This window comes from Myodes glareolus, chromosome 7 (genome assembly GCF_982192425.1).
Source record: "Myodes glareolus chromosome 7, mMyoGla1.1, whole genome shotgun sequence".
Lineage (NCBI taxonomy): Eukaryota > Metazoa > Chordata > Mammalia > Rodentia > Cricetidae > Myodes > Myodes glareolus.
Window position 1 is genome coordinate 43,200,862 of NC_142032.1, and position 19,090 is coordinate 43,219,951.

Below are 19,090 nucleotides of genomic sequence, written 5' to 3' on the forward strand. Positions count from 1 at the left end.
TTATTTTAAGGACTCCTTGGATGTTTTCCATTGTAATGGGGAACAGAAGAGGATGATTTTGCCCCATCTTGCTGATTCAAACTGGTACTATGTTGCTTGGAGTGATCTTGGAGACCAAAGCTTGCAGCATTCAGTGTCGATGGTACATGTGTCTAGAGGTCAGCCTCTCTGTCGGCTCTCCAGGGCAGTTTCAGCTCCTGATAAGGCAGGCATTGCCCTGACTCATTAGGGGAGGTTTGTTTCCTAGGTGAGGATCTGTGAGGTCCAGGGTCCAGTTGAGGATGGCAGAACCTGCTGAGCAGATGCAAGGAGATCAGTAACAAATTCGGAACTGTGACGACTGCTGTCACTTCACACCTCTGGCCCGTTCTCCTCCTTCATCATAAATCACTAAATCTTCCCTTCCTGTTGCTCCGACCATAGGGGCAGAGGCAGAGAAGAAGGAGGGACCAATCCAATGTAGAGCGTGTATAGATACAGTCAAGGACAAAGCCCAGAACTGAGTGTCTCCTGCAATCATGCCCTCAAGTCTGTTTCTCAATCTTCCCCTAAAGAGGTTTCTGAGTCAGGCCAACAACTAGAGGCACATCTGACGTAGGCCTTCCCAATTCGGTCCCTTCTTTCTGCCTCCTGGGTTATTAAAGTCATGACATATCCTTAGTTATGTATTTATTTTTTTCTGGAAATTCTGCAAATAGAAATGCCTGGAGTTGTGTCCTTATCCTAAGTTGTAGTAAGAAATACAAAAGCATCAAATTCTCTCTTCTGTTTCTATTGAATGTTGCTGATTTAGACTCTGAAGTTCAGACATAAGGGAGATCAGTGTCTTCTGTCCACCTAAGACCCAGCTTCTTCTTCCCTTCTCTGCGTCTGAACATAATCTCTTTCCCGGGTGAGGGAGCTGAGCATTGCTTCCCCCGTCCAGGGAAACACTACAGTACAGAGCCCTAACTTTCAGGAGGCAGTGTCTCATAGTCTTACATTGTACAACCAATGCTTTCCACTGCAGAAGAAATTTTCACGTGTAAAGAGGGTTCCTAAGGCATAGTGGTATTGCTTACTTCACAAATGCTTATTACAGATAGCATATACAATATCTGTGTGTATGAGAAATCATGTCATATGACGCGGAGCATGAAACAAAGCACCGCTACGATTACAATAAAAAAAACAACGAATAATCAAAATCACATGAGTGGCCAAAGCAAAGAATAGTTCAGAGTGACTGAGATTTTTGTTGTGTGCAATGCTGCACTGAGAGATCCAGACAGGCTAACTTTCAGTTTTCAAAGTTATACTCTTATTATCTTACTTTATGAAAGAGGAAACTGAAAATTCAAGCAATCCTGTACCTTACCCAGAGTAGACCAGTGTGTGAACAAGAGAGTCAGAATTTAAACCTAAGCCACTACCAGCAGCTAAGCAATTAATTTGTGGGTTCCCACTTCTAAATGTTTGATAAACTCAGAAAGAGACACCCCGCTTCAAAGGCTTCTACCTCCCCAGGAGTCCTGCACTAGATTGAGCTTGGGAAAGATACTGCTAACAGACTCAGTAACTTCTTAATTCCTTTCTCTATTTCTAGTATAAGATAAGAAAACCATTTCTTGAACATAAGGACCTCATCTTTCTATTATAAGAATATAAGTTACTAAAGAAAAGCTTAAAAGATAGAAATCTTAACCCTATTTTATGTTTGAAGTCTTGCTTCTATCATTCCTGATCACTCTCAGCTAAGTGCTGATGTATCCTCCCATGAGGACCAGGTATCAACAAGGCCATCATGAAATGAATACAGAAGAAACAAGCATTTGGCCCATAGAGTCCATGCAGAAAATACTGAAGGAGCCAGGGAAACCAGAAAGCCATTCTTTTTTTTTTTTAAAGATTTATTTATTTATTATGTATACAACATTTCTTCCATGTATGCCTGCATGCAAGAAGAGGGCGCCAGATCTCATTATAGATGGCTGTGAGCCACCATGTGGTTGCTGGGAATTGAACTCAGGACCTCTGGAAGAACAGTCAGTGCTCTTAACCTCTGAGCCATCTCTCCAGCCCCAGAAAGCCATTCTTGCTGACTTTTCTTGCATATTCCATGGGGTCGGAATAACAGGCTAGTAACAGGATGTTGTGTGTGTCCTTTCCACACATGTAATTTTAGTGTAGGTCTGAGATTTCCTAGTTGAGTAACTAGGTAATAGGGGTCAAGCTCACCTGAAATCAACAGTCAGTACTACAAGAAAATAAGACAGCCCTGTCCAGATGTTGTGGCTTGGGTCCTCAGTCTCACTATTCTCTTTTCTACTTGGCTAAGAATTTGTTCTGCAGTTTTAAATGTCTGTATTTTTTTTCAAATGACTATATCACTCAGTGAATAATATCACAATGTAACACACCTGTGTAACCACATCTGGGGCATCCCTGAAGCTCCCCTCAGGCTTCTGCACAGCTGTAAATACATAGGAGAATAACGCAAGAACAGGCAGAATTATATAAAACACCTTAACAGAGTCCACAAGTTTTAAATTTCCAATCTTTATTCACGGAGCACAGCTCTCTCCTGGGATAGTGTGCCCCTTCAGCCTGCGTTTGTCATGCGTTCAGGAGCCAGAAGAACATAGCGAACAGTGCCTTAGCAGTTTCTTCCAGGATCGTCTGGAAGAGACCAGACTGTGGCAGTCTATTGGAGCTGCTTACAATGAACTGGTAAACTCTGTAAGGCTGGCACCACAGAATTCCAGGCCCTGACCATCAGATTAAGTATCTGTAAAACAGAAGAGTTCGGTAGATTACTCTTTACTCCTCAAGTTGCAGGGTGGTGTATTCACTGGGGTTCTTTAGTTACAAGTAACATGAGTCGAGTTTAACTGTACTAAAAAATAAAATGAGTTGAGATGAAGCAGTAGAAAGGTATGATAGAATCTAAAGTTAAAAATAAAAAAAGTTCACACTCATGAAGATAATGGAATTGGAAGGCCTTAAGATTTCCACCCCATGCTTATGCATCTTGAGGCATCTATTTTATTTCTCTCTATGTGTGCCTGTCTCTGTGTTTCTTTATCTCTCTCTCTCTCTCTCTCTCTCTCTCTCTCTCTCTCTCTCTCTCTCTTTGTGTGTGTGTGTGAGTACCAATGCTCTTTGGTTCCTGGTCCTCGTGGGGAGATACACTGAGCTCCTTTAGTGACTTGTAGTCTTGGCTACGTCTAGAAAGTGCCTTGGGCTAAAGTCTGATTCTAAATCCCAGTCCCAGCTGAAACAAATGCCCACTTCTAATGTCACCGCCCCCCCCCAAAGGCCAGGTGGAAAGAAGATGTACCACAACATGGATGTCAAGAATGGGCAGAGGAGAGGAAGGGAAGAGTTTTATGACATGGAAAGGAATTTCATGCTCAATATTATTTCAGTCCAAATGCCTAGGTCTGATTCCACAAAAATCAAAGAAGACATGTGGACCTGGACAGGTGAGGTGGATGTGTTCAGCCTCCCCCTCTTCTACTTTGATCAAACCACTGCTGCTTTCCTGTGTCAGGAGAGACAACATCCTGACAGCGAGTTTTACCCTCTGCTTGTCCCATTTTTCCCAACATCAAATGTACCACTTTTAAAAATGTGAATTTTCTCACAAAACCACTCTCTGGAGAGAAGCGTAGGATTGTTACCTCTTCTCGGAGAGCTGCTTTCTCTTCCTGTAGACCACCATAGACAGAAGCCAGAGCTTTCTTCTTATAAGAACGGGATGTGGGAGGCCCTTTTATAGATCTTCTATCTAGTTCTGCGAAGAGGATTATTTGGATGTGAAGGAATTTCATGATGGCTTCAAACTGACTACCCCCCCCCCATCTCCGAGTGCTTCTGGATCACCTCCCCAGCTGTTTCCAAAGTTGTTGAACCATTAACTGCTGCTGAGGCTGCTCTGAGCGCCCTTTGAAACGGGGGTCCCCAGCTGCAGTACATAATATTAATGAGCAATAAGTGCCTGCCTGCTGCTTCCTCCACTGGGCCCTTCTGGGCGCTGCCAACTGCTTGTCACTGTCTCTGCATGGCCTCCTGGCCTATCGTGCCTGCAGAGTTGTGATGCCACGCCAGCACTTCCATGCCCACAGTTGATGGGATGTCTCTGCCAGCCGCTGCTGAAACCATAGCGTCTGATAAAGCTCTCTAGCTCTCTCTGGGTTCTTTGCTGACAGTGCTTGTTAGCTAGTCAGCCCATTCTGCAGACGAACAACAGAAAATGGATTTAAACCCCATATAGGAGACAGAACTGAATATGAGCCAGACTCTGTCAGTTTTTTGCAGAAAGAGGCAACAAGTTGATACTCACTTTCTAAAAAAAGATATACAGTTCCCTATCTCTAGTTGAATGAGAAACCATCAAGGGTTGAGTCCTACTCTGTGCTTTTAATTTCCCGTATGATCCCTTCATAACAGAAGTAGCAAAGACCGGAAGAATCATAGCACTGGGATCTAGCCTATAATCAGTTAATGAGCAGTTTTATTGCCATAAGAAAATGAAAAATGGTCATGATTTTGCATACTCGTTCCAATAAAAGCAAATGACTAAATTTTTCCAGGAAATAACATACAGTGTGCTCAGACTTAGACTTTGGTGCTTAGCTATGACTAAACTGGGTCTCTGCTGCTCACATGCTAAGACTGAGAAGTGTAGCATGAGGGCCAGCTTGCTTGGGGTATCTGTCCTGCCCAGTACCCCACAGCCAGCAAGCCCCAAAGAAAATCACACACAGGACTCCATAAGATTATAAACTGATTGGCCCATTAGCTCAGTCTTCTTATTAACTAATTCTTACATTTTACAGTAACCCATAATTCTTGTCTGTGTTAGCCATGTGGCTCAGAACCTTTTCAGTGGGACCAGGCTACATCTTGCTTCTCTGTGGTCTGAGCAGGAATGGCGGAGGAAGCTTCCTGCTTCCCAAAATACTCCCATTCTCTTTGCTCCACCTCTACTTTCTGTCTGGTTTTCCCACCTATTCTTCCTGCCTGGCCAATCAGCATTTATTTAAAATATGATTGATAGAATACAGATAATTCTCCCACACTATTTCCCCCTCTTTTTTTTTAAACAGAGGAAAATATCCATAGTCCATTTTTTGGGAAGGTGGGCATAGTTTTCCAGGCTATTTCCTGCTGATTGGGGGCACTGATAATCTTATGGTGACCTAAAGAAAATTTAGAGTTATAATCAAGTCCTGACTGGAGTATCCTGTGAGACCTGATCATCTCAGGCAGCATCTTGAATCCGTTCTGGATGTAGAACTCAGACATCTGGGCCATCTGTTCCTACTGGAGATTTCTCAGGTGATCTTCCTTGATCAAACTGGATTTTTCTTAACTCAGAATGAATCCACAGCCTCTCATTTTCTGTGGAAACAAAAGCAAAATCTCTTCTCCAAAGTAATATACCTTTTGACTTCAGTTTTGAAGCCAAGGTATTTTCAAAATACCTATCTTGGGATAGCATACAATATCAAGATTCTCTGTGTATTTTCCATCTTTATGCAGCTTTGTTTTAACCTCTATTTCTTTTATTTTTATTTTTTGAGACAGGTTCTCTGTATATCTTTGTCCTGAAATAACTCTGTAGACCAGGCTGTCCTTGAACTCATTGAGATCCATCTGTCTCTGCCTCCCCAGTGCTGGGATTAAAGGCATGTGCTACCATACCTTGAAGTCACAGAGGTCAATCTACCTCTGTCCCTTGAAGTCACAGAGGTCAATCTACCTCTGCCTCCAAAGTGTTGGGATTAAAGGTGTGTACCATCACACCCAACTACTTTCTTTCTTCCTTTTTTACCCTAAGAATTTTAACCTTTAGCCTGCATATATTTTTAACACATAGTAAACCATTCAGAGGTTTTCTTTGACTTTGAATCTCTCTTTACTGTATATCTCTCTATTTTTCTGATCATATGAGTCTTTATGGAGAGGATAAAGCCATGGATTTGACAGCTAGATCCAGCCCATTCCTTAGCTTTCCAGATGCATGGCGGAGGTACCAGCTATAGCCATTTTTATTGCCACAACTCTACAGCGTTTCAAGGTCTTTGCTAGCAAGAAAGCTGAAGCATTCTGCTCACAGACCACATTCAGTCGGACTGCCTGCCTGAAAGAGTCAGAGTTTGCCCTGGCAGGTTGACCCAGAAAGTAGGCATTTTAAAACAGTGCAGCTTTTTTCCTGCTATGGCTGAAAACCGAAAAGCATGCATTCAGCTTTTCATCGACACTGTTTAAGTATTTTGTGGCAGGACCTCTTAAAAGAGCTGTAGGGTTTTGCACCCAAAGCTGAGTCAGGAAGCCTCTCTTAGATGAGGGCATTTGCTTGCCTCTAGCAAGCAGAGCAGACCTGAGAAATTGCTGCTACCAAGAAGCCATGATTTACTCTATTCTTTCCCAAGCTTTCTCAGGCTTTCTGTGGATTCAGTTATCCATGTGAGTGCCATTCTGTAGCATGAGGGCTGGCTTGCTTGTTAGGGTATCTGTCCCGTCTAGTACCCCACAGCTGGCAAGCCCCAAAAAAATCACACAGAGAGCCTGCATTACTTATAAACTGACATGAGGGCTGGCTTGCTTATTGGGGTATCTGTCCCACCCAGTACCCCGCAGCTGGCAAGCCCCAAGGCAAATCACACACAGGGCTCCATAAGATTATAAACTGATTGGCCCATTAGCTCAGTCTTCTTATTAACTAATTCTTACATTTTACGGTAACCCATAATTCTTGTCTGTGTTAGCCATGTGGCTCAATACCTTTTCCAGTGGGGCCAGGTTACATCTTGCTTCTCTGTGGTCTGGGCAGGAATGGCGGAGGAAGCTTCCTGCTTCCCAAAATATTCCCGTTCTCTTTGCTCCACCTCTACTTCCTGTCTGGTTTTCCCACCTATACTTCCTGCCTGGCCAATCAGCATTTATTTAAAATATGATTGACAGAATACAGACAATTCTCCCGCACCAGAGGAGCATGGCCTTACCCCTTTCACCCCTTGGAGGAAGTGATATGTGGAAATGGAAGCATCACAGCTAAAGTTTCAGTGTTTACTTATCTGGATTAAGAATCACCACTGTATGTCTGGGAGGGCACTTTCAGAGAGGACTGAGGGAGAAATATTCATCCTGAATGTGCTGGGAATGTCTTAGTCACTTTTCTATTGCTATTAAGAGACACCACAGCCAAGGCAACTTATAAAAGAAAGCATTGAATGGGGGCTTGCTTACAGTTTCAGGGGGTGAGTCCATGGCCATCACAGCAGGGAGTCAGTTTGGCAGCAGATAGGCAGGCATGGCTCTGGAGCAGTAGCTGAGGGTTTACAACTGTATCCAAAAGTTGGAGGCAAAGAATGAGACCTTACCCAGCATGGGCTTTTGAAACTAGAAAGGCCACCCCCCAGTGACACACCTCTTCCAACAAGACCACACCTCCTAATCCTTCCCAAAACAGTCCTACCAACAAGTGACTAAGCATTCGAATAGCTGAGGTTTGGGGGGCCATTCTCATTTGAACTGTCACAGGGGACCTGCAAAAAAAAAAAAGAGAGAGAAAGAACCCAGGAGCTGAGGTCAAAATAAAGTAAAGCCAGTGGCATTGTAATACCTGCCCCCCGACACACACACACACACTGCTAGCTGACTGACTTGACAAAATTCCCTCTCTCCCACACCCTCAGTGCCATGACGAACTGACGCTTCTGAAACTGTGACCCAAGATGAGAATTCTGCACATGACGTTGTACTCTGGAATTTTGGTTGCAATGGCTAGGAGGTAGCTAATACAGTAGGCATCATGTGTGTCGTCAGCAAGCGGCAGGCAGCACTATAAAACCACGTGTATTGACTCATTAACTCCTCCCAGCCTCCCTCTGAAACAGGAAATGTTATAGTCACCATCTGTGCCGGCAAGTTTTTATGTCAGCTTGACACAGACTAGCGTCATTTCGGAAGAGGGACCCTCAATTGAGAAAAGGTCCCCACCCGCTTGGCCTATGGTCAAGCCTGTGGAACATTTTCTTGATGGATGATTGACGTGGGTGGGCCAGTCTGGCAAGGAGTGGGTGGTCCTGGATGGTGTAAGAAAGCAGGCGGAGCGAGCAAACCAGCAAGCAGCACTCCTCCACGGCTTCAGTTTCAGTTCCTGCCTCCAGATTTCTGCCCTGAGTCCCTGGCCTGTGTTCCCTCAGTGGTGGACGTAATAAGCTGTAAGCTGAGATAAATCCTTTCCTCCCCATGATGCTTTGGGTCATGGTGTTTTATCGCAGCGATAGAAACCCTAACACAACATCAGGCTAATGAGGAAGCTGAATTAAGCAGCTTGGCCAGGATTGCACAAGTGTGAGTGGAAGTGTTAGGGTCTCAGCACAGACAACCTGATTCCAAAGCCCTGTATCCATTATTCTCTCCGTGTAAAGCCTGTATGTCACCAAGGACTCCCAACTTGTCCCTCCCTATATAATAGAAGGAGCAAATATAGTCTTCCCCCTGCAAACATGAAAATGTCTTTGTCACCTGAAAGTACCTACTTGACACTCAGGGAAAAGGACCGATTCACAGAGAATACAGAATTTACTTGTCAATTTTTAAAGTTTTTTTTTCCTTCCCCCACAAAATCTGAGCCTCCAAGGCACTGTCTCTCAGCGCCTATTCCACCAGCTCATGACATGAGTGTTCACAAGGGATGTTTACTTCAAGCATGGAATCTGACAGACTGGAACTGAATCCCTGGGAGAGGATCCTGGTGCTCTGCACTTTGAAGAAGCACTCCAGTGATTCTTATCACACGAAAGATTGGCACTCATTTCACAGTTGCTTCTGGAAGTTTCGGCAGCACTGCCGATCATCAATTCAACAGTAGATGATTATAGAAGGCTTTCAGAGTTTCTCCGCATTCAATAGCTATTTCAGGGAGCACGGTAATGTGCAAGGAGTGCTTCTAAATTGTTGTCGTTTCCTTCTGTGCGCGGCAGCTGGTTAAGAAAGCTTCAATAAGGGCCCCAGTTAAGTGGACACTTATAAACTGTTTATATATAAAAATATACAAAAGACACTTTTCTACCTCAGACTCAAAGTGAGTCTTTCAGAATGGTCTTCTGGTCATCTTCACTTACGTTTAAAGCCAAAGACTGTGACATGGACCATGAAAGCTGCCATATTCTGGCTGTACACATCGCTCCATCATCATCAACCCCAAATTCATGCTCACCCGCTGCCTCAGTAAGCCTAAGTTGCTTACTTTCGGCATACTATATGCCCAGCATCTTTGCCCCAGCCCTGGGCACATTCGGTTTCTCTGCCTAAGAGCCTGCACAGTTCTCACTTTTCCATCCCTGCTCAGATTTGCTGTCACGTTCTTAGGGAGGGTTTATTACAAGAAATTAAGACATCCACATATCTACCACTCCCTGGCTACCACCCATCACTCCGACCACAACTTTTCTCCCCCTGTTAATCACTATGGTAACTTAATCTCCAGTTGTCTTAGCAAGTACACTATGGGCAAAAATCGCAAAGAGTTTTGTGCATTCACTGTCTAGTGAAGCCTCAATATTAAGTAAACTTGCGGTTAATTGTTGTAAATCATCCTGAATGAAAAGAATGTATTTCATACTGTTGAAGATACAGCCTTGATTCTCAGTCTGAAGTCTGACATCGACAACAAAGATTCTACCTGTTTTCGTTCCTAGCCTTTCTTCAGACAGCAGCAGAGATGGCTAGGTTGCAGAGAAGCCTCAAACATCTTTGAATGTTTGAAGCCTCACGTCGTAAAGATGTGCCTAGATGCCTTTAGTGTGTCAGCAGCTATGCTCCTAAAGCCGGCTTTTCCTTTCTTAGCGCACCGTTACAGAATAATTAGTGGTTAAAAGCAAAAGTTAGTGCAAGAGGGGAAATTTCTGATTTTGAAGAACCACCAGGTAATTATCTATTTGCTGCTCTACTTCAAAGGCTGAAAAGTATTCTTATTGGTGGGAGAGGGACCCGGGGAGCCGACCAGGTCATCACATGGGTTTACTTAACTGCATTTTCTCATTATCACTTTGCAGTCCAGCTTCAAACAGCTGGGTGAACTACCACACTCACCTTTAACAAGAGCGTGCCCTGTAGGAGAGTTTATCTCCATCCTGACGGTAACACTGTCATAGGAGCATATGCTTGAGCTAATTTGATGTTAAAGGATAGGTGTAAGCATGTGCAATATCACAAATGTTCATCTCCTAAGACCTTTATAGCATGTAGCACAGTGGGGATCATTATGATTGTATATAATATAATGCTTTTATATACACATGTACATATATATGCTGACTGTAGATATTGCTCCATGGTAGAGTACCTGCCTGGCATGCCCAAGGGTCTGGTTCCATCTTTAGCACAAAAAAAGAAGGAAGAGGAGCAAGACAGACTTAATCAAAGCCTGGTGATTATAGGCTAGTCCTCCACTTGTTTGTGAAATACTTTTCTAAAGATGTTCAAAGCCAGTACCTCTCAGACTTTCTTGAGTAAGCATACTCTCATTTTCTGCGTCAGAGTGAAAAGCAATTAGGGAGTTACAGGTAGCTCTAGTGAGTTTGATTTCCAAGTATTGTGAATAATCATAAGACCTCAAACAGATTTTTTTAATTAGTGTACAAAATAATAAACTTCATTATGACACCTTCATGCTTGCACACCATGTACTTCACTGTATGTGTGCCCACTGCCCTCTCTATTTTCCCTGCTCCCTTCCTGCTGGTCCCATCCCTCCCTCCAACAGCCTCCCCTGCCTTTGTGTCATACCCCCATACTGCTTTCCTTTCCTGTCCTAACATCCTTCAAAGCTTAGAAATCTAATATGCACGGCCTAGACGTCTGCAGGAAAGGACAGATAATAATACTATTAGTTAACAATTGCATCTCACACCTGCAGATTTCTGAACACTTTCATATCAATTTTCTTCCTCAGTCCACACAACTCAAAGAGAAAGACAGGATTAACAAGCCCATTTTACAAATGAAAAGACTGAGACAGAAGTGCCTCAGATCGCACTGTGCACTGTCCTTGACTGTTGGGAAGCAGGGTTCCTATTCAGACAGCTTGTCTGCTCAGCACCCACTCACACTTACTAAACAAGAAGGCCTCCTGTGCATATTTTATTTCAGAACAATGAACCAGGGGACTTTAGCCCTCCTTCCTTGCTTGCTTGCTTTCTCTTGGTTTTTTTTTTTCCTTCAGACCATGGGATGAGGAATGTTTTTGTTTGCTTTTCAAGGGAAACTGAAAGTGAGCCTTCTTTCTTTCCGCACATCTTTTTCCAGAGCCATTTACCTTTATCCGGGTCCCCCGAAAGCCACTAATTCACAAGACAGTCCACTAACGATCTTCCCTCTTTGTCTCCCTTTGTCTCTGTATTCTGCAGTTAATAGCCAAGATACCAACTATCACAGCAGTCTGCAACTTGCATGGGGAGAAGCTGCAGGTATTTAAGCAATCTCATCCAGACATAGTGAATACACTGTTTCCTCCATTGTACAAGGAGCTCTTTAATCCTGACTGTGCTGCGGTCTGCAAATGAAGGGGCTGAGAACTCTCAGAGTCATGGAATGCATCGCCGTTAAGACAAAAACAATGTGTTCATGGAGACTTAAGAGAAAGGTCACTACTGCAACATTAGGAATGTCCTGCACTTAATAGAATTATTTTTCACCGCTACAGTTTGAAGAATGTAAATATGCACCTGAGTGGGGCTCTTTTGTCTGTTTGTTTGTTTTTGAAATGATCATAAATATACAAATATAGGACACTGGGTGTTATCTTTTTTAATTTTATTCGGGTATGTTTTGGAGACAACTGTTTATAGAATTTTATTGTAGATATATACGAGAACAGAGCCGTCCTTCACATGACTACTTTTCCTGCTGATTGTTCAAATATAATTTAAGAAAATTCCACTTACTAGGATTTACCTACTTCTATGTTTTTAGATAGTTGATGCATGTGGAAATCTGTAACTGTCTTGGAAAGTACTGTGCATGTATGTAATGAATATATAATATGTAAGAGTATTATATATGACTATTACGTATTCATGCACTGTGGTTTCAAATGCCATGCCCGCTAGCAATGGAGGTCTGGTCAGGCTCACACGTGATTTACTTTCTGTTATGTGTTACTTTTATGTCAGACAATCAAGAGTTTGGTTTTTTTTTTTTTCCAGCCAGAGTTTTCATCCACACATAACAACAGGATAGTACCCATTCGGAAGCAAATCTACAAAGGAATCGGTGTAGCATATAACTGCTTTCTAAAAGCTCCGTTTCTGACAATGACTTCAAAGCCCTGTCATAATGGCACATAGGGTTGGGGGTGCAATAGGATTTGAAATCATTTTCCTGTTTCACAAATCAGTCTGTAAACCAGACAATAATGTTTCCTATTATTCGGAATACAAAATATTGGGATTCCCCCACCCCCCGTTTGGATTTGGATTTCAGATTGTGAAATTCAACTTTGATGCTTATTATTTCTTTAACAAAAAAAAAAATCAGTCTATAGATTATGACCACCATCAATGTTTTCGGAAATATTAGACTAGAAGTATAAAACAGGGTCCCAGTGTTATTTTATGTAAATCCTGTCTAGCTATCTTTTCCCAAAGAACAGAAAGAAATAGAACACGCAAGGTAAAGAAGTTTTCATTAAATTCATACTCATTATAATTTGTTAGAAAACATGCTAATAGAAAGGAGAACGCAGTCTAGAGCCTGGGGCCTCCAATTTTTTCAACTTCAAAATGCTATATAATAAAAATAGAGCAAAAGTTCAAAAGATTAGAAAAAAAATGCTTTGTCTATGAGACTGATGTATCCCAAAGCCCAAATCCTTTCCTACACAGATTTAAAGGACCTCCTCTGTCCACACTGGTTAGTTTTTAGCCACTTAAAAGAACAGAATGAAAGGGTGACCTCTACAGTTTCTTCATCTATGAAATTAAGTACCAGAAAGCATGGGCTTGAAGCCATTTGTTCTTCCAATTCCTGGAAGGCCTAGGCCTTCAGTGTGATCTAGTCCAAACTAAGACTTTCAAAAAAGCAGCTAGGGGACACATTTGTGTATGAGACACCAAAAGCTATAATGTACTGTAAGTGTGGCACAGGCCCCAGCTTATAAAAACCTGCTCTGTTCTCCCTGGACACACACACGCGCACACACACACGCACGCACGCATGAACCTACTCTGTAAATCTCCATTAATAGAAAATTTGGAATTTTGCTTGTTTTATTTCTTTGTTTTAGATCTCTCACATTCTCCTAAAGTCCTTGGTTGAGAGTCATCTCCAGGATGCCTCGGAACTCTGGCGGATGATCTAAACAGTACTGTTAGTCTTTCCTTTTAGAAAACAGAGTCTTTTCTCACCTCATGATTGATGAATTCCAAGCCATTGGGGGAAAACAAAAAGGCTTTAAAATAATGAATCTCTTTTTCAGCCACTGTTATATTCAATTAATTTAACTACATTGAACCAAATTACCTTTGGTTCTGAGAAGACAGCTGTAGACCGCTTATTATGCCGCTACAGGGACTCAGTTCTTTTCGGTGTAAATGTCACTCTTGCTAGCTCTTTGTATAAAGAATTAATTCCAAGAGTCATATTTCCTTCTAATGGAAAGATACTTTTCTGATTGCTAGGAAAACAGGGTAATGGAAGGCACTCAATTGAACCAAGCCACTTCCAAATGCAATGTATGTTTTATGATTGGCTTGTGATAGGCAAGGCTTACTGTGTCTACTTGGCGTTCCCCTTTGAGCTTTGAACTCATGTCAAACTTCGTTTTCATTGTTCTGTTGGCTCAGTGTTTCCCATTGTCAGCCTGTAAATCCCACTCGGCTGCAAAGGGAATCATTTGTTGCCTCCAGTTTACCTTAGAGGATTTTCATCGGCTCAATTGATGAAGTAGCTGAGAATTTTTTCCTCCTTTGCCCCACGGGCGGTGTAGGAAAAAGATTGTTCCCCACATTTGCCTCAGGGGGTACTGGTTTTGAAATTGTGTCATTTCCACTAGTGCTAGCATTTCACTGGGACAGCACGAACCTTTGAAGCAGAGGGAGAGGAAGCAGCTAGGAACTGAACCAGAACCAGACAGTGGTGACCAGTCCAGGCACAACCCACTTTCCATCCAAAGGAGAGCGCTCCAGTTTTGGCTGCGGTTGCCAACTTTTCCCTTAAAAGAGAATCAAGTCATGTTTCTAATGGTAAGAAAGCCTTTAAACACTGCCCTTTGAACATCTCAGTGCCTGCATGAAATTTCAGTAAGAAAAACTCTCCTTACCATACACAGTCTCCGCAAGCTGTTCTTCTCCTGAGACCTGGCCGAGGCTCACAGTGTGCTAGGATGAGGTATACACTGGAAGAAGGAACTGGGGTCTGTAGTCTCCGTCATGCCTCAAGGATGACAATCACTGCTTGATGCAGATGTTGCACTGAATCTGCTCAGGGATGTTTCACTAAAAAAAAATTCATTGAGAATGTGGAAGGGATAAACGGGAAAATGACAATAAAATCTACGTGGCATAAGTTGAACATGCCAGGGAGAGATGCTCTCTAACAGGCTTCAGACCAGTCACAATGGCTTCATGTCAGAAAATGAATGGTCACCCCCACCCCTGCTTTGGACCTGCCTGAAAGTTTTACACAAGTAAAGACATTAGTTTCAGTCTCTAAAATGAGCAAAGAACAAAACAACCAAGCTGCCCTGCTTCTCTCCCAATTAATCCAGGCTTCCTGTGTAAGTCCTGAGCAAAAGAAATGCAGAGATCTAACTGTCAACGGACAGAGCTGACAGACTATGGGGGTGACAATTCCAGGGCGTCCGGACTCTGTAAAAAGAAAGGCAAAATTTGGAGGGAGAATCAGAGATTTCGAATCTGGGTTGACAGTTATGAATGGCTGCGCTGTCTGTGGCTTGGTCTATCTTTGTGTCAGGTTTTCTGGGGTGCTCTTATTCCCAGGTTAGACATTGAAGGTCAGGAGATTCTTTCCAGGCACACTTTCCACATTTTCTTTGTCTTAATACTTCCTTCAGGGCTCTGGGCTAAAGGACCTCTAAGTAAAAAGCAGAGAATATTATGGGCTTAAGGTGATTGGATTCCTCTGGCAGTATCTGGAAGACTCTAGAGTGTACCAACTGGATATTAACAAGAGGCATCAGGGGACATCAGTGTATTTCCATCATGACTGCCTTCTCAAGCAGGTTACGTCCCAGCAGTCAAGTTAACTGTTTGGAGAAAGCCTTGAAGATGCAATGGCCAGTTCTCACTGGCTCTCCACAATGCTGCACATAAGGGGTTCCAAATCTAAAACAACTCTTAGGTCCCAAGAACAACCTAAAATGTTTCCGTTGTTTGGTTGTTTGGTTTTTGTTTTCTTTTGTTTGTTTTTGTTTTCTTTTTTCTCAAAACCACCAGAGACAAGTAATGTCACTGTCGTTCCCATCCTTAGTCTCTCTTTATTCCAGAAGCAGGAAGCAGTTGGCTGCTGTCCAAATCATTTTTCCTGGCTCTCTCTCTCTCTCTCTCTCTCTCTCTCTCTCTCTCTCTCTCTCTCTCTCTCTCTCTGTGTGTGTGTGTTTTAACTATTGTTTCTAATGAAATCACGACAAAAAGCAGTAGGCTCAGGCAAGGATATCTCAGCTCTGACAGGCACTGAATGGTAGCAGTAGCTCTTAAGTACGTGCCTGAGGGAAGCCTCTGCAGAGTCCCTTTATTAAGAGGAGGGAAACGCCACGAAGATGAAGAAGTGATATTTGATGTTCTCTTTGCAACTGCTGGCACATGCGTAGCCAGAAGAAAGGCCTGGTCTGGGGAGTCACGGAGTCTTTTGGAGACAGGTTGCTAACACTTTTTCTTTTCAAGAGAAGTATGTTTCAGAACCAGAGGTGCCTGCCTGTTTAAATCAACAGTTGAAAACTCAAAACCCCCAAAGTGGCAAGGAGTGGATGCAAATAATGTTGCAGTCATACTAAGCTGGCAAGGAAATGCCCTACCTACGATAGGACAGCCACAATTCAGCCGAGGGTGCATGCTGACTGTGCTTCTGAATTATATAAGCTGTCTCGGGTTGTAAATGCTGACAACTGACTCTGAGAATAGTGCAAAGCAAACAAATAGATCTCTGAGCAGAAGAGACTCATAGACTGTCAATTTGCAACCTCCAGTTGATATCAAATATCGGATCTAGAGGCTATCCTGCTAGAACCAATCCGGCCAGACTTGACGGAGGGTGACATTGGAAGTATGCTAGTACAGAGGGAGAGAGGAGAGATCTTGCCCTTCTCATTCTCAATTTAGTTTCAATATTTACTCATCATTATTTCAAGATATAATAACAGGTGGCTTGAACAAAATAACAATCGAAAGATGAAGGCAAATCGGCAGAATGATGGCTTACAAAAGACACTTCCATGTGTCCTGACAAGTTCCGCCGTGAAGGAGCCGAGAGAACCAGATTTCTTGTCCATTTTTTTCCTGAAAGACAGATGTATAACTTTCATGTTTCCGAGCCTGTCCATGTGTCCTTAAATGTATGGCTTCAAATCTGTGACACTTTCTCACTGTCTCTTAGTTAGACATTTCTGAGCAATTTATTCTATCATGGGAATATCCTCGCCCCCCTTGTGCTAAAGTGCGGGTCACAGGTCCCTACACAGCAGGTGGGACTGTCTGACTGCGCACATTTTTCCCTAAGCGGCTGAAACTCCCCCCCCCCCAGGTGAACTGGTCACAACAACCATTGCTTTCTGCCTGACCAAAGCACAACCTCCAGGGGGTCAGAGAGGTCAGGCCAGTGGTGGTTCTCACAGCCCAAGCTAAAGCACAAAGATTACTGGAATTAAATAAGCCCAGCGAGGGGAAATGCAGGCTGCCTTGTACCCCTGTTGACAGCATGAGGCTCACCTCACTTACGCTCTGGCTGTGGCTAATGGGGACCCCTCCCCCGTCGCCAGCACAGCCGTACATAGACCCTCACGAGGAATGTCTGAAAGCCACAAGCCCCACACCCGAGCACACCACCACTTGCTTCATCCCATTAGCACACGCCCAAGAGTGAAAACCACACCCACAGAAAACTGAGTATGTATTGTAGAAATGTAGAGGAAAAATAAAAACATATTTTTTCAAATGTAATTACTTTTAATATATGCTTGTGGGAGGTCTAATACAATGTATGCTGTCTCTGCATTTTTGCTGTAAATATCTAGAGACGGTGAATACACTGATTTTTCTATGTCTCTGTTTAAGCATAAGACTTTGTAACAATTTTTTAGAGGGGGGTAAACAACAAAGATAAAATATGTACTTGCTTCCCTTCTGAGTGTTATGTACCTCTCAGTTTTTTAAATGGAAAACGGTTGTAACGGTCTAAGCATCTTGACGGGTCATCGGTGTTAAGTATATGCTTCTTTTTGTAATACAACTAAGAAAGGGACAGGGCTATCAATTAACCGCTCCAAAGAATTCCGTACTGAAGATTGGCCTAAGGCCTGCAAACTCCAGCTAAACTGGCATATATGAGAAAGGGACGCTTAAAAAGAGACCCTTGTCTAAGTGACGTCGTCATTCCTTACGGCAAATGGCTCTGTCCACATTCACTCTGCATGGACTAGCTTAAGAAAAAAACAAACCCTGCTTTCTGACGAACAAAATATTTTTGTATGTGTTTATTTCTTATTAATGACTTGAGGTCAGACCACTCATTCGCTGAAGCCATAACTGACCTCCACCAAATAAATGTTGTAAAGAAGCTGGGGGAGGGTTGGGAAGAGACTGAGAGGCAGGAAAGATCTGCAATGTGGTGAAGGGAACGACATAGGCATGAGCAGGGCCAGTGGAACTGATGTTTTCCCTGCATCCCAAATATGACTTTAAAAGGCTAGTATTTTATGATGATCGATTTATAAAATAAAAAGATATTTAGATTTAAATGAGACTTTCCAATATTTTTGAAATCCCTGACAATGCTTCTTTGCTTTTAGGATTGAGATAAATGATTTTCCTATCCTTCTGGTGTTCTGAGATTTAACGCTTCTGCCATAGCTCCAGCCTACAGTACACGGTGCAGAGCCACTGAGTCCAGAGGTGAAGCCAAGGACTGTCTGGGGCGTGGCTGTGCCTACTCCGCGGCTGCACCTGGAGGAGCAGGGTAGGAAGGCCAGCTTGCTCCTCCTCAGCATGCACACCACTGTTGGCAGTGCCCCGGTGCTGCATTGCCGCAAGTATGTAAAATAAAAGCATTCATTCTGAAAAGCTAAGTATACCTTTTTTAAAAGAGAGCAACGCCTCCTGTAGTCAACCACTGATTTTTTCAGGAGCTGAATTACGCTATTACCATATACTCTTACCAACCTGTAGAGGCGAAAGGCAAACGACCAATAAACCCAGTGGTATATGTAGTTTTTAAATCTACAATTTTCTGATCTCTCTCTCTCTCTCTCTCTCTCTCTCTCTCTCTCTCTCTCTCTCTCTCTCTCCTTGTTTAATATATAAGCCCCTAATTTCTGTGTATGTGAGTAAATCTGCAGCCTGAGTCATTTAGGAAGTAAGCATTGAATTTTTTTTTAACTATAAATATAATAGATTAAAGCAGCACTCCCTAACAGCTAAAGAGAGTTTTATATTGCTTTAGAATGTAATGGGGTTCGTTTTTATTTTATGTCCTGTAAATTATTAGTTGAATACTGTTAGCATTCCCAGATAATGCACACATGATTTCTGAATGTTTCCTGTAAATGACAATCAATGTTTATGACCTTCCCTCCTTCAATGCTGAACAAATTAAAGAAGAACAAGAAAATAAAAGTCTCTCCTGGTGCTTTTCTTCACACACAGGGAACCAAGGAGTGGGTGGAGAGGACAGATAACTGGGGCTTTAAGAATAAGGTCCTGGAGATTCTGGCTTCCAAAGTTGTCTTTTTTCGAGTGACTGATGGGTTATCGTTCTACTAGAAACTCTGTGTCTCCCATATCTGCCCTAAGTGAAAAGTGATTTTTGAAGAAAAGACTTGGAGTGCATTCTGACCGAATAACTTACTAGAATGCAATCGACT

The 19,090-nt window shown here is 42.8% G+C and overlaps 1 protein-coding gene across 3 annotated transcripts in view; it reads left to right on the forward strand.

Moving 5' to 3' along the window:
• Positions 1–18,842, forward strand: part of Rorb (RAR related orphan receptor B) — a 184,516-nt gene extending 165,674 nt beyond the window's left edge. For all 3 annotated transcript variants that reach the window (XM_048429833.3, XM_048429834.3, XM_048429835.3), the window contains one exon: positions 11,406–18,842. In XM_048429833.3, the coding sequence (XP_048285790.1) occupies positions 11,406–11,561 (156 nt within the window). In that variant the 3' untranslated portion in view covers positions 11,562–18,842. The remainder of the gene's footprint in view (positions 1–11,405) is intronic.
• The last annotated feature ends 248 nt before the right edge of the window (positions 18,843–19,090 follow it).